At 41.5% G+C, this 15,312-nt stretch overlaps 1 protein-coding gene across 6 annotated transcripts in view; it reads left to right on the forward strand.

Annotated features, from left to right (window-relative positions):
• The window catches only part of rps6ka1 (ribosomal protein S6 kinase a, polypeptide 1), a 229,046-nt gene that overhangs the window by 194,705 nt on the left and 19,029 nt on the right, over positions 1-15,312 (forward strand). For all 6 annotated transcript variants that reach the window (XM_068011445.1, XM_068011446.1, XM_068011447.1 and 3 more), the window contains 4 exons: positions 3,389-3,478; positions 5,079-5,237; positions 7,357-7,518; positions 11,035-11,111. In XM_068011445.1, coding sequence (XP_067867546.1) covers positions 3,389-3,478; positions 5,079-5,237; positions 7,357-7,518; positions 11,035-11,111 — 488 coding nt within the window. The remainder of the gene's footprint in view (positions 1-3,388; positions 3,479-5,078; positions 5,238-7,356; positions 7,519-11,034; positions 11,112-15,312) is intronic.

Below are 15,312 nucleotides of genomic sequence, written 5' to 3' on the forward strand. Positions count from 1 at the left end.
TCAAAAAGAAGCCTGTAGTGTTTTCTTACCGTTGGGTTGCACTCAGATGATGATGAAGCAAACGCATCCGTTGCCATCCCTTCCCATCAATTTTGGAGTGATAAATTTGAATAAAACAATTTCCTTTTTAGAAAGGGAATCTTTATTTCTATCTTCATGGAGCATTCTCTAATGGAGAGGGCAGGCAGATGACTGTTTTACCCTGCCTACCAATACAGTTCTGATCCCTTTTTTTGGTCAGCTTGTTATCTGGTATTCAAAAAAATCTCTTTGAGTCTCAGGGCGAAGCCGCAGTGAACTCCACAGCTGTAGAATTTCTATTTACCAAGTGTAATTAGGTTCCCCATGGAGATACATCCCACTTGACTAAGTCTAGAGAGCAAGATTAATAGATCCAAGGCTTGGGTACTCCCAAGTTTCCCAACTATCTAGTCTTTGGCGCTTCATTTACCGCAACATTTTTGCAGCTACTGATTTGCTCAATTGCATCCACACCTCCACCTTGATGCTTTAGTCCCCAATAAAGCCATTGTTCTCTCTCACCCTGGCCGTTCCCCCAGTATGGCCCTCAGCTGCACTTCCGCACATCCAAGGGATGCAGACGTGAAAGGATATGGCGACAACTAGTTTAGCATCTACCGCCAATCTGGCTGGATCACATAAAGCACTATCGGGTCATGTTCTCATCCGTTAAAACTGCTCACTATTCCAGGATCATCCAGGAATGCAAAGATAGCCCTGGTTTCTTTTCTCTACTGCTATCTGTCTTAAACTCCTCTCCTCCATCCTCAACTCCAAGTGTGCAGAGCTCATGGACTTCTTCGTCATTAGATCAAAACCATCCAGTCAGATGCCCCAGAGCCGCATCGCTCCCTTCCACTAGCCCACCGGGACAAACTTCTTCTAACCCTCCCCCCTGCTCTATCCTGAAGTTAGATCTTTCTCTACTTTCTCTCCCATCTCCCCTCTTGCCCTCTCCAAGCTCATCATGTCCATGAGACCCACCTCCTGCTCCCTCGACCCTATTCCCACTAAACTGCTGACCACACAATTTCCCCTTCTGGTCCCCATGTTAGTTGATATTGTTAATAGTGCTCTGTCTTTAGGTGTTTTCCTTCTCTCCTTTAAATCTACCGCCATCACCCCCTCCTCAAAAAAAACCAACCCTTAATGCCACCGTCCTTGCAGACTACCATCCCATCTCCAACTTCGCTTTCCTCTCCAAAGTCCTTGAGCATGTTGTCGCCCCCAAATCCATGCCCACCTTTCGATGAACTCCTGTTTGAATCCCTTCAGTCAGGTTTCCACCCTGCCACAGTACTGAAACAGCTCTTCTCAAAGTCACAAGTGACATCCTATGTGACTATGACATAGGTAAATTACCCTTCCTTGTCCTTCTCAACCTTCTCCATGGGGAACATAATTACACTTGGTAAATAGAAGTTCTACAGCTGTGGAGTTCACTGCGGCTTCGCCCTGAGACTCAGATTTTTTTGAATACCAGATAACGAGCTGACTAAAAAAAGGGATCAGAACTGTATTGGTAGGCAGGGTAAAACAGTCATCTGTCTGCCCTCTTCCTGCAACACCTTTGCACTGTCATCCAGCTTGGTGGGACTGCTCTCGCCTGATTCCATTATCTATCTAATTGTAGCCAGAGTATCACTTTAAATGGCTTCTCTTCCTGCTCCCAATTAGTTACCTCTGATGCCTCCCAAGGATCTATTCTTGACCCCCTTCTCTTTCTCATCTACATGCTGCCCTTGGTAACATCATCCAAAAACATATCAGTTTCCACATGTACGCTGATGACGCCCAGCTCTACCTCAACATGACCTCTCTCGACTCCTCCACTGCTGCTAAAGTATCAGACTGCTTATTCGATATCCAGTACTGGATGAGCAGAAATTTCTTATTGGAAAGGTTGAAGCCATTGTTTTCGGTCTCCGCTCCAAACTCTATTGACTGGCTACTGACTCCATCCTTCTCCCTGGCAATTGTCTGAGACTGAACTAAACTGTTCACTACCTTGGTGTCATATTTGACCCCAAGATGAGCTTTTGACCACATAATCATGCCATCAATAAGTCCACCTATTTCCACCTCCGTAATATCATCCAACTTCGCTCTGCCACAGCTCATCTGCTGCTGAAACCTTCGTTCATGCTTTGTTACCTTTAGACTTGACTATTCCAACACACTCCTGGCCTCCCACATTCTACTCTTCGTAAACTTGAGGTCATCCAAAATGCTGCTGCCCATGTCCTAACTCACACAAAGTCCCATTCATCTATCACTTCTTTGCTCGCTAACCTACATTGGCTCCCAGTCACGCAACAACTTGATTTTAAAATTCTCATCCTTGTTTCAACTTCCTCCATGGCCCCAGCCGTCCCTATCTCTGTAATCTCTTCAAGCCCCACAAAACCCTCCAAGATATCTGCGCTCGTGTATTTCTGGCGTCTTGAGCATTCCTGATTTTAATCACTGCGCCATTGGTGGCCGTGCCTTCAGTTGCCTAGGCCCTAAGCTCTGGATCTGCCTCCTTACTTCCTTTAAGGCACTCCTTAAAACCTACCTCCTTGACTAGGCTTTTGGTCATCTGATATAGCTCCTTATGTGGCTAGGTATCATATTTTGTTTTCTATTGTTCCTGTGACATGCCTTGGGATGTTTTATTACGTTAAAGGCACTATATAAATACAAGTTGTTACTGTTTTTGAAGTGTGTGCAGGAGCACTGGTAAGCTTCCCACTGCTTGTTCAGGGTGAGTAACGTATAGGTTGGTTCTAACTGATCAAGCAGCCGGAAGCAATATCTAAGGTGTCTCCAGGATTGTCTAGGGCTGAGTGGGAAGACTCCCACTTCCAGTAATAGGCTGATTCCAATAGTGAGCCGGACAAGCAGGCAATTAGCAGCAATGCCTTGGAGTAGTTTTTACTTTCCTGGTTCAGATTACTGAGTCATGCACAGAAGTTGGCCTGGTTCCAAATTTCCATTGCCAGACATCTCATCAGAGAGAAGTTGGTATAAATTTGAAGTAGATTTTGTTTCCACACATTCCTGTAGTCATGTCACTATCGAACACGCACCATTGAGTTGCTATGTTGGAGCAGCAGGGCATGTTTTGTTTTCTGTGCTTTTAACTGTGCCAAAATGTAATTTTATGTGATGTTAGGTTGGGTAATACAGCCACAGTTCCTTTGGGTGATCATCAGATAAGTGCAACCCATACTCATTAATGTGGCATGCCTTTAATAATGGAGCTTAATTTTGTTGTCCCCACACGTTTTCTCTACAAGAAAATTCTCCTGTGGCTTGATTTCCACTTCATTTAGACTCCTCTTGTAACATAATCCAATATAAAGTCTTTATTTTCTTTCTCCAGATTATTGATAAGAGCAAGAGAGATCCCTCAGAGGAAGTTGAAATCCTGTTGCGGTATGGGCAGCACCCAAATATCATTACACTGAAAGATGTGAGTGCCAAGGTAGCCTGTTGAGTGGGCGTAAGGCACAAACTACACAAAAAAGTGCCTAATAGTGTATAACTCACATTGTTTTAAATCCTGAAAATGTCAAGTTCTCCAAGTATTTTCTTAATTAAATTACTGTTAAATGCCTGCAATTTTGATACTGCATTAAGTTAGATTTCAGTAATAAACGTAAGGCAATTTGGATGCTGCCATAGCTCATTGAGCAAATGCATCGCATGATATGAAACTGAGCTACGCAGGCTAGGTGCAGTACAACATTCTGCTGAGTTAGAAATTTAGCCAGGGCAGCAATGTGGAGTTAAAATTGGCCAGGCATCCTTGGTCGAGTGAGGAGAAAAATCATTCCTGAAATCTATTCAGCAACTCTTGCTGAAAAGTACATGGATGCCTACTGAAGGGACTCTCAGTTGAAATCCCACATCCTGGTCAAACTGCTGATACTCATTGTCAAGGGGCATGTGAACTGTGGTTGTTTAGATAAAGTATTGCAGGCACCTGGAACCCCAAACCTAATGAGCACCAACAGGTGAGGAAGTGGCAGGAATGGAGATGATATCAACATTTTTTCACCCAGATTAGGTAGAATGCTGGAATGCACCAATACATGAATTCCTGATCATCTATTTCTGCCTCAGGTTTTATTTTAATTAATTCTTGGGTTTTGGTTATCTCAGGAAAGGTTGGCATTTTTTGCCCATTCCTGGTTTCCCAAGTGGTTTGAGTGGCTTGCAGTGCCAATTCAGAGGGCAGTTAAGACTCAAACAGGTTGGTGTGGAACACACACCAGACTGGGCAAAGATGGCAGGTTTCTTCCCCTAAAGGAGATTAATGAACAAGTTGAGTTATTTGACAATCTGACAGTTTTGTGGTCACTTTTACTAATATCAGCCTTTATTTCTGATTTTTTAAAAACTGCATTTAAATTCTTAAACTGCCGTGGTGGGATTTGAACTCACGTTCACTGGATTGTTAGTCCAGGCCCTTTTATTACTAGTCAGTAATATAACCACTAAACATGTCCATCAATCAGAGCCAATTTGACTCGATATATAAAGACGATTTTAAGGAAAAAACCTCATTCCCATACAAAACATAGACAAATTTTCTAGTTTCTATACTGATTTGAATAAATTGCTATACAAGTTTGAGTTTTAAAGGGCAGTGTTTCATAACAAAAGTATTTGGAAAATCATTTTTGTTTGCTGAAAAACTGTCTTCATCAAATGTAAATGAGTTGTCGCTATACTTTCAAGATAGTTTTCATTACAGTATGCTCTGTGATTGCGACAAATGAGTCCGTATCTGTTCCCGCTTCCGGAGCCAAAAGCAATTTCCTGGTCATGAGCATGGCAACAGCCTAGTCCATGCTACTGTGTCAGTGGCCAGGAACATGCCAGAGTATCTAATTACAAATCTGCCAGTGAACTAGTTTGCCTGTCTTCTAGCCAAAGAATGATGAAAAGAGAAAATAATCAAATCATAAACCAGCAGCTAAAGACTAAACAGAAACAAGTTATAGGGCAACAGTGGGAGTGGGATTCTCTGACCAGTCTTTTATTTTGTTCTGATGCTATGTGTCTAGGTCTACAACGACAGTAAGTACATCTACCTGGTGACAGAGCTAATGAGAGGCGGTGAACTACTGGATAAAATACTGCAGCAGAAGGGTTTCTCTGAGAGGGAGGCGAGTGCTCTCCTTCACACGATTACCAAGACAGTGGAATACCTGCATTCTCAAGGGGTAAGTGATCTTTGTACCCAGTTATATCTTGCAGCACAGCTTATTATCAGTACTGTTCATTTTTTAATGGAATTTGAATTTTATAACACCCAGTTAACTGTGTCCCATATGATTTTTGTGTGTCATGCTCTGCTGTACAGTGCAGTGCTTTACATTTTGTATTGCCTGATTTTTAACAATCTGTTAAGAGTTGATAAAATATTTTAACTGGATAGAGTGGAAGGTTAAACTTTTTTATACAATAGTTATTGCAAATGTTGGGGGGAACTTGTAATTTTAGGGCATAAGAATGTTTCTCAAACCTAGCTCTACAGGTCTCCTGTGTTTTATTACTGTGATAGACACCAGTACTCTTAACCCCTTCTTTAACAGGTATTCATCCATCCCTTTAAAGCCCTGCTGTGCTTTTCTTTCCATTACCCCTTCTAATCTGTTCCAAAATTCTTAAGAAAATTGGCTTACATTTCTTATTTTCTTTACCCCCCAGCCTTAACTTTAAGCTGTGCCCCCAGTCCTGGAGTCCTGTGTTTAACAAAATACCTTTCCACATTCCAAAGGCTCCAGAACTGTGAAAATCTTAACAACCTCTGTCAAATACTCTCTCTTTAACCTCTTCTGCAGTGAGTAGAGTCTCTGAATAGATCTACTTGGACATCTAATTCCGGCAATCAATGTATTGCTCTCCTCTGATCTCTTCTGTCATATGGAGACCAGGTCTGAACGCAGAACTCCAGATGTAGCCTCAACAAGACATCATCTGCTTAGTCTTAAAAGTCACATGTGGGTTTTGACTCCCAGCATTATGTAACATGAATAAAATTTCTTTCAAGGTCCTGGATAATTTGTATTTTACATAACTCTTACCGTAATAAAAATGCAAATTCCAATAAAAACCCTTGGTTGGAAATCAGGTTGTGATCTGGTGATGCATTGTGATGCTCCCTACGTTGCAGGTTTGCTCTGGGAATCCATGCACACCAAAATCTTAGTGTTGACCATCCCATTTTGGGAAAGCAAATTGGTTGCTGAATGGAAACAAAGTACTTCCCTGCCGAACAGGAGGAGGAATTACTCTAAACTCTCCAGCAGAGTTGGTAGACCCCTGATAGTGTGTAACCCTCCCCCAGCCTCTCAGCTAGTGATGGTGCAGGCAAGTGGGTGGTTCAAATGAGGGGGAATATTTTGTACTTCAAATGAAGCAGTTTAATTTGTACTTTAAAAAAAAATATTAATTGTTGAGGACTAACTTCTTAGAGTAAATTACAACATTGTGCTTTCACTGCTGGGACCTCGTTTAGGATCCAGCCCACATTAGTGTAATTTAAATACATTTGGGCAGTGTCATCTAGTTAGAATTATACAGCACCAGGAAGTGGCCATTTAGTCCATTGTCCTATGTTGGCTCTTTGGAAATATCTAATAAGTCCCACTCCCCTGCTCTTTTCCTGTTGCCATGTAAATGTTTTCCTCAAGTTATTAATCAACAGCAAACCCACAAGATAAAACTCTGCAGAACCCTCTCCACCACCTAGAGGGACTAGGGTATCAGATGCTGAGGACTGTATCACCTCCAAGTTGCACACCATCCTATTTTTGACATATATCGCTGTTCCTTTGTCACTGGTTCAAAATCCTGGAACTTCCTACGTAACAGCACTGTGGGAAGCATCTTCACGTTATTTACAGTGGTTCAAAAAGGCAGACTTCTCGAGCAACTAGGGATGGGAAATAAATTCTGGTCTTGCCAGCATGTCCACATCCTGTAAAATTATACTATATTAACTGTCACTCAGGCCCCAAGGGTGAAGGGACGGAAATTGAGATATTCTTGGTGCGATAGGGGTTGCTATTCTGAGATTAAGCTAAGGCACATTGCAGTAGGTGTGGAAGGAACTTTAAACTACATTTAACCCACATTATACTTGACCTGGGAGTGCTTAACTCAGACTGGATGACTAAAGTGAAAGCTGTTCCAACTCCTGGCACTGCCATCTCTTCGTTTGCCACATGAGAAAAACCTTTATACAGAATGTTGAAAAATGATTTGATCTGCTGAAAATCTCTCAATGTACTTCACCTATTTATCGCCAACTGCAATTAGACATTTGCTCTTTTGCAGGTGGTTCATCGAGACCTGAAACCAAGTAACATATTGTACGTAGATGAGTCAAGTAACTCTGAGTCCATCCGAATCTGTGACTTTGGTTTTGCTAAGCAGCTGAGAGCTGACAATGGGCTCCTCATGACTCCGTGCTACACAGCCAACTTTGTTGCTCCAGAGGTGAGAGCTTTTTATATGGTTAAGATGGTTACACAGGAAATAACTGATCAATTTCCTAAACTGATCTCTTATGTGAAGCTGAAATTTGTGAAAAAGACATTAAGTCTAAGAAACGGGAATGCAGGTCTGAGCCTCTGATACAAAGCACCATCCATGGTTGAAAAGAGTAAAAGAGATGAACTAAATCAGGAGGTAGTGATAAGAGACACCAAGCTTGTGTAATCTCAAGACTCTTGGAACTCAAGGGAGAGAAATTCCATAGTTTTGAAGTCCTGTTTTAAAAAAAAAAAGAGTTTGGTTATATATTCTTGGTTTAAATGCAGGGAGGAATAAAAGTGCACAGGGTATGGAGCTTAAAAGGAACAAGAGAGCAAAGTTCAGTAGTGCCACTCCTGTTTTATTCAACCCTAAACAATGCAGAGGCAGTGGAGGGGTTGCGGGAGGTGATGGTGAGGTAGAGCCTGACTCCATGTTTTCAATGATTATTGCCAAAGGGCAGCATGTAGGTAATGAAGAGAAGGGGCCAAGGAATGATCCTTTAGAGGGGTTGTGAGGGGTGGGAGAGGGGATGGTTCTGGAAGTAATATGGGAGCAGGAGGAAAAGACATTTCCATATTTGCTCTTGCTACAGTAAGCACAGGTAAGAAAGGAACCAAGTAAGAGCAGTTCCACTCAGCTGAACATTGAGGGAGACTAGTTGGAGAAGGGTGGAGTCAACAGTGCCAAAGGCTGCAGAGAGATTGAGAACCACAAAGAGGGATAGTGCACCTTTTCGCAGTCACAGTCACTTAAGATGTCGTTGTGAATTTGATTAGGACCATTTTAGTCCTGTGGCAGGAAAAGAAATCTGACTGGAGAGATTCAAACTGGAATTTTGGGAAAGATGGGCATGTCTTGGGAGACAATATCACATTAAAGAACTTTGGAGAGAAAAGGGCAGTTGGTGATGGGGTGGTAGCATCTTGGACAGAATAGTCAAAGGTGGGCTTTTTGAGTTTGGGGGAGATGGCACCAGTTTTGAAAGGGAGGGAGGTTGAATGGTCAGAAGTTTTTTGGGAATGGGGTTGAGAGAGCAGGAAGTGGATTGCCTGTACATGAGCTTGAAGTGGGCATGAGGATATAGGCTTGAGAGAGAGCACTGAAAAACCATTATTTGCAGTTTTTGAGCCATGCTGAGAGTTGCTTTCTCTTTTCTCTCTTTATGCCAGTTTTCTCCCCTTCCTGTTCCAAAGGCAGTGCTGCATTCTGGGTATGCATCCCTCCAAGCTGGTCATCCTTATTGTGTGGGTGTAAGCAATGAATGTTGGCAGGATGTTTGACTGTGGGGGACATTGCTGTTGAGCCCAAACTTTGTTGTCATTTGATATGAGTTCATAGATGCAGGCACACACTTACACTTGCATGTCACTAAATGGCAATCAGCAGCAGATACTTGGCTTCATTTCAGCACATGGCATCACAATTCTAGGATGCCAAGCCCAATTGCCACCCTGACTGAGATCAACTAACTCAGCACAAACTGGGGTTAAATTGGACATTCTGAGCTGTAATGCATTGTCGAACTGTGTGATGTATTTACCCACTCTGCCATCAGGGAGAAAAGAACAGGGAGAATATGCAAGCTTTTTGTTTTCATTGACTGGATGCATAATATGGAGTCTGTGGGCCAAGTCAATCACTGTTCCTATTAATCTGTAATTATCTCAAGTTACTGATGCTAACAGATCTTGTTGTCCTATTTCAGGATGTATTCATTAATAAAGTAATGGCACTAAATGGTGATTTATGACTTTAACCCCTTATAGGGACTAAACCAAATCAGGAGTACATCCCTATGAATCTCCTTTAATTAAGTTCGAACCAGACATACTCTTATAGACACTTATTTGGGTCCAAAGAATTAAACTAGTTTTTTCTCAAAGAAAGAAAACTAACAGAGAATATTAACATCTTTCCGATAGCCTATTTTTAAAATAATTATGGCTGTCATAAATATCCCAGATATTCTAAGGATCTGGGAAACTCTCTTCAATATGTATCTCTCCACTTAAAGAGACACAGAGAGGGGGTTCTTGTAGTTGTATACAGAATGCTACATGAGATGATTTATTAACTTTTATATATTTATCAAAGAATTTAACATGCAATACACTTTTAAGTGGATAAGCATACTACAATATCAAAGATTACTAAGAGATGTAAAACATAATCATATTTCAAAAATAGAATCCAAAAGTTCAACCTTGACAATGTTACAGCAAAATATCTTAGAATATCCATCAAAATTCAAAGTAAACTGTTTCCTTAAATTCCCTGAGTAAGCCTCCTGCTTAACAAGACAAAACACTCTCGGTTAAGAGCAGAATTTTCTTGTCATGCAGTCAGCTGTTCTGACCGTAGGTTGAGAAGTATTGATGAGGAATTTCAATACCCCTGATTTTTCGACTCAAAACTCTCACGTTTATACTGTTTCTAATCTATTAACTCATCTTTTGGAATGTAGGTGTTACCTTTCTGTGTGTTTTTTTCCCACTTTCGTTATCCATATATGGTAATATCATTAGCTACTTATTCCCAATTAATTATCTGCTGAGAATTCCCTTCTCATGAAGTTGTGAGCTTTTATCTGGTCAAAATGTTTGTAGTGTTTTATAGTAACACTAAGACTTAACTTTCTAAATGTGTTTCATACTTAAAAGATTTTTAATTAAATTTGTGCAGTAACTGTTTTTGCCTTTTTGGGTTAAGTTGGGTTTCCATGGCATCTGTTTTTTGTAGGTAGCATTTCATTTTGGGATCGGTCATCTGTGATGGTTCTTTGATGGTACCTTGTACCATCTCCTTAAGTCAGGCTGTCTATATCATTAACATTATCAACTAATTAGGATTATAGTTATCAGTATGGACCATGCATAGTCTTTCTCATTTAACTTAAAAAGTGTTTCTGGTAACAGGGATGTTCATGGATTTTTAACTCTGCCCTTAAAGGAAATTTCAGTGAGTCTTGAAAACTGACCATTTATTCAATCTTTAATTCTAAAAGGTATTATGTATTAATTATATCTAAATTCTACCTAGTTAAGCCTGTTATAGCTATATTTCATCATATAAGAATAACCATTTTCTAATTGCAAGGCAGATGAAATTCACTCAGGAGAAACAAGAATAAGAAAACAAAGCAGAAATAGAACTACCTATATTAGCACTTTCTGGGATAGGTTTGAAGGGCTTGGGCTCATGGGCAGCCCCTGGTTTGGACACCTTAGTTGGGAACTGCAGACCCAGACCAGAAAGTGCAGAATGGGCTAATATTTGTAGAAAGTTACATTGTTCCCCACAATGGGAGATATATTCCAGGAGTCCAGTGTGTTTGTAAACTGTTTGTAGCAGTTGAATGTCAAGCATTTAATTGATTGTTACTTCCTGTTAGTTGCCTATTTTAAGAGCTTTATTGGGATATAGTAACTGCTATCACACAATGAGTAGAAAGGTAATTAGAGATCTGTTTGTCTCCAGGTTCTCAAAAGGCAAGGGTATGATGAAGGCTGTGATATCTGGAGCCTGGGCATTTTGCTGTACACCATGTTGGCTGGGTGAGTGACCTTTTTCCATTGTATGCAGTCAGTGTTTTGCCAAGAATTTACCCAATCCATCTGTAACTGTACCCCCCAAAAAAACAGGTACCACAGAGCTGAAGACTGTCTGGCAAAGTACAAATTATCAATATTAAAGTACATTTTATTGCACTTCTGTAGTTTCCTCCATGCCCGCCCTCCACTGCTGCGCTGCTCCTGGTTCCCTGCTCCCTCTCCTCCACCATCAGCTGCTATTCATTTGCTATGCCGTTGTTCTCTGGAACACCTTATCCTTATCACCTCATTTACTGCTTTCAAAAGTCTACTGAAAACCATTCCCTTTCTCCCATCAACACAATATTTCCTGTCCAGTATCCATTTTTAATTTATTTTTTATTTAGAGATACTGCCGGGATGAGTGCAGCTCCAACAACACAAGAAGCTCGACAGCATCCAGGATAAAGCAGCCTGCTTGATTGGTGCCCCATCTACCACATTAAACATTCACTTCCTTGCAGTGGCAGCAGTGTGTACCATCTACAAGATGCACTGCAGCAACTCACCAAGGCTCCTTCAACAGCACTTTCCAAACCCGCGACCTCTACCACCTAGAAGGGATGAGGAACTTTGCTTGTGAAAATAGATTGGAGAAGTTGGGACTGTTTTCATTAGAGAAGAGAAGGCTGAGATGATTTGATAAAGGTATTCAAAATCATGAGGGGTCTGGACAGAGAAGATGGGGAGAAATTGTTCCCACTCGTGAAAGGATCGAGAATGAGAGGGCACAGATTTAAAATAATTAGCAAAAGAAGCAAAAGCGACATGAGGAAAAACTTTTTCACTCAGCGAGTGGTTAAGGTCTGGAATGCACTGCCAGAGAGTGTGGTGGAGGCAGGTTCAATCAAGGAATTCAAAAGGAAATTAGACTGTTATCTGAAAAGGAAAAATGTGTTGGGTTACGGGGAGAAGCTGGGGGAATGGCACTAGGCAAATTGCTCATTCGGAGAGCTGGTGCAGACACGATGGGCTGAATGGTCTCCTGTGCTGTAACAACTCTGTGATTCTGAGAAGGAGGCCAGCAGATGCATGGGAACACCGCCACCTGCAAGTTCCCCTCTCAGTTGCACGCAGCATCCTGACTTAGGACTATATCGCCGTTCCTTCACTGTCGCTGAGCCAAAATCCTAGAACTCCCTCCTTAAAACACTTTGGGTGTACCTTCACCACATGGACTGCAGTAGTTCAAGAAGGTGGCTCACCCCTCCTTCTCAAGGGCAATTAGGGATGGGCAATAAATGCTGACCATGGCAACAATGCTCACATCCCGTGAACGTATTTTTTTTATAAAGTGCTGTGAAGTTTCTTTCTGCCGCTTATAGCAGTAATGCAAGCTTATATCATTATATTCTGTACTGCGTCCTTTTGTCACACTTTAACTTCTCCTAATTTTAATGTTTGTGACTGTTGTTTGTTTCCTGGTGTAGCTTCTTCCCCAGTCGCAATACTGTTTCCCCAGTGTGTGAATTTTACCCCACTACCCTTTGCACGTCTTGTCTAGATATCAATTGGTGGTCTAATTGATGGCGACTTGAGTCTGATTTGCTGAACAGCAATAGCTGTGTGGCTGAGTATGCAGGTAATCGGGCAGAGAGATCTTGGTGTCCAGGTACATAAATCCCTGAAAGTTGCTACCCAGGTTAATAGGGCTGTTAAGAAGGCATATGGTGTGTTAGCTTTTATTAGTGGGGGGATCGAGTTTCGGAGCCACGAGGTCATGATGCAGCTGTACAAAACTCTGGTGAGGCCGCACCTTGAGTATTGCGTGCAGTTCTGGTCACCGCATTATAGGAAGGATGTGGAAGCTTTGGAAAGGGTGCAGAGGAGATTTACTAGGATGTTGCCTGGTATGGAGGGAAGGTCTTACGAGGAAAGGCTGAGGGACTTGGGGTTGTTTTCGTTAGAGAGAAGGAGGAGGAGAGGTGACTTAATAGAGACATACAAGATAATCAGAGGGTTAGATAGGGTGGATAGTGAGAGTCTTTTTCCTCGGATGATGATGGCAAACACGAGGGGACATAGCTTTAAGTTGAGGGGTGAAAGATATAGGACAGATGTCAGAGGTAGTTTCTTTACGCAGAGAGTAGTAGGGGCGTGGAACGCCCTGCCTGCAACAGTAGTAGACTCGCCAACTTTAAGGGCATTTAAGTGGTCATTGGATAGACATATGGATGAAAATGGAATAGTGTAGGTCAGATGGTCGGCGCAACGTCGAGGGCCGAAGGGCCTGTACTGCGCTGTAATGTTCTAATTCTAATTCTAAAAAAAAAAATGTGCATACTCATTACTGCAGAAAAATCATTTGAGCAAAAATAGCTCCTAAGTGACAGAAGTTATCACCGTATACCACTTGTTAGTTGCTACTCTGCTTCAGCAATAGCTAAGAACCGCAGGACAAATTTATGTATGTGTAAGGAATTCATTCTACTAGTTGTTAAAAGCTCTTTTCAGATCCTTTGGACACAATGTGCCTGTGCATCACATAAAAAACAAACCAATTAGCTTGACGGTGCAAAATGAAATGGCAAAGCACCTCTCGCAAAGAACTAAGGTAAAGTGGTTTACTGGTTGACACCAAGAAACTTGAAAAGAAGAATCCTGTCATTAGAACCTAATTTTTGAATCAAGTGTCACAAGACAATACTGTTTTAAGGTTTTTTTCCTTTTTCTTTCAATCTTCATGTGTTCATTTTAAAGGTCTTAATTAATGGGGGCCTTTGAATTGTTTTTCCTATTAGTATTGTGAATCATCAATCCATTTTAACCTTTACAGATCCATATATCTCCACTCTCCAGTTCCTTATTCAGAAATATTTTTCTTTATAAAGTTTTCAGCCTTGATTTGGCTGTTATTAGTTGATGGCAAATTGTTTTTCAGTTCAATAGAATATTGCTTGTTCTGTGACCACTGATTCCATTGGACCTCCAACTAGTGCTTTTTCCTAATCTATGAAGCCAGCAAATTATTTGGAATCCATGATGGCTTCAAAATGAGCAAGGCCTAAGTCTCAGCATCTCTCTGGCACAATCAAACACACCACAAAACAGATAATTTCATCATTAATCTCTGTGGGATTTTGCTGTGCACAAATTGCCTGCCTCTTTTGCCTCCATAAGTAATTTGTGTGAAGCATTTAGAGGTGATTAAAATGTAAATTTTGAAAATCATTTTCTTCAAAATGAGCAAAGCCTTAGTCTCAGCATCTCTCTGGCACAGTAATTGCCAGTGTACAAACTGTATTTTTTTTTTCCACCATGGCCAAATTTTGTTCAACCATTTCCCATGCCACTTACCTGGAGAGAGTTGGGAGCGGTGGACCTGCGAGGAACCTACCGGAGAGAGAATAAATCCAGACCCAGGCTCGGGGCCTTCGCTTACCTGGAGAGAGTTAGGAAAGGCAGTGGTAGCGACAGACCTGCGAGGAACCCATACCCAGACTCGGGGGCCTTCACTTACCGAGAGAGAGTTGAGAGCGGCGGCGGGCCTGCGAGGAACCTACCTCTACATGCTGGAGTTTGCAAAAAAAGGAAAAAAAATCAAATAGTTACATCACAGGAAAGCAGTGAGTTGATTGGCTGGTGAGTAGGAATTTGGGATTTTAAAAAACATTAAAAATATTAAGTATTGATCACAAGTAACAGGTGGGTAGCTGGTGAGTCTTTTATTTTTAAATAAGGTTTATTACTATTGGTGAGGTTATTACCATTTGCATTTTAGTATTGGTAGCGTATTTTAATAATGGTAAGGTAGATTAGTATTGGTAAAGTTTAGTAGTAGCAGTAGTAAGGTTATTATTACTATTGGTAGGGTTATTAGTATTAGTAGTAGCGGGGTTTGTTAGAAATACCAAGGTTTATTATCTAATAGATAGAGGAATGGCAGGGCTGCTCCAACCTCAGGAGTGCACATCCTCTGCTATGTGAGAACTCCAGGACACTTCTTGGGTCGTGGATAACCACATGTGCAGGAAGTGTCATCCGTTTCAGCAGCTTGAGCTCCGGGCTGCAGAACTTGAGCAGCAGCTGGCGTCACTGCGGCGCATCTGTGAGGATAAGAGCTTTGCGGATAGCATGTTTATTGATATGGTCACCCCACAGCTTAAAAGTATGCAGGCAGAGAGGGAATGGGTGACCACCAGACAGTCAAGAAGAAACAGGCAGG

Source organism: Heterodontus francisci, chromosome 31, assembly GCF_036365525.1.
Source record: "Heterodontus francisci isolate sHetFra1 chromosome 31, sHetFra1.hap1, whole genome shotgun sequence".
NCBI classification, from domain to species: domain Eukaryota; kingdom Metazoa; phylum Chordata; class Chondrichthyes; order Heterodontiformes; family Heterodontidae; genus Heterodontus; species Heterodontus francisci.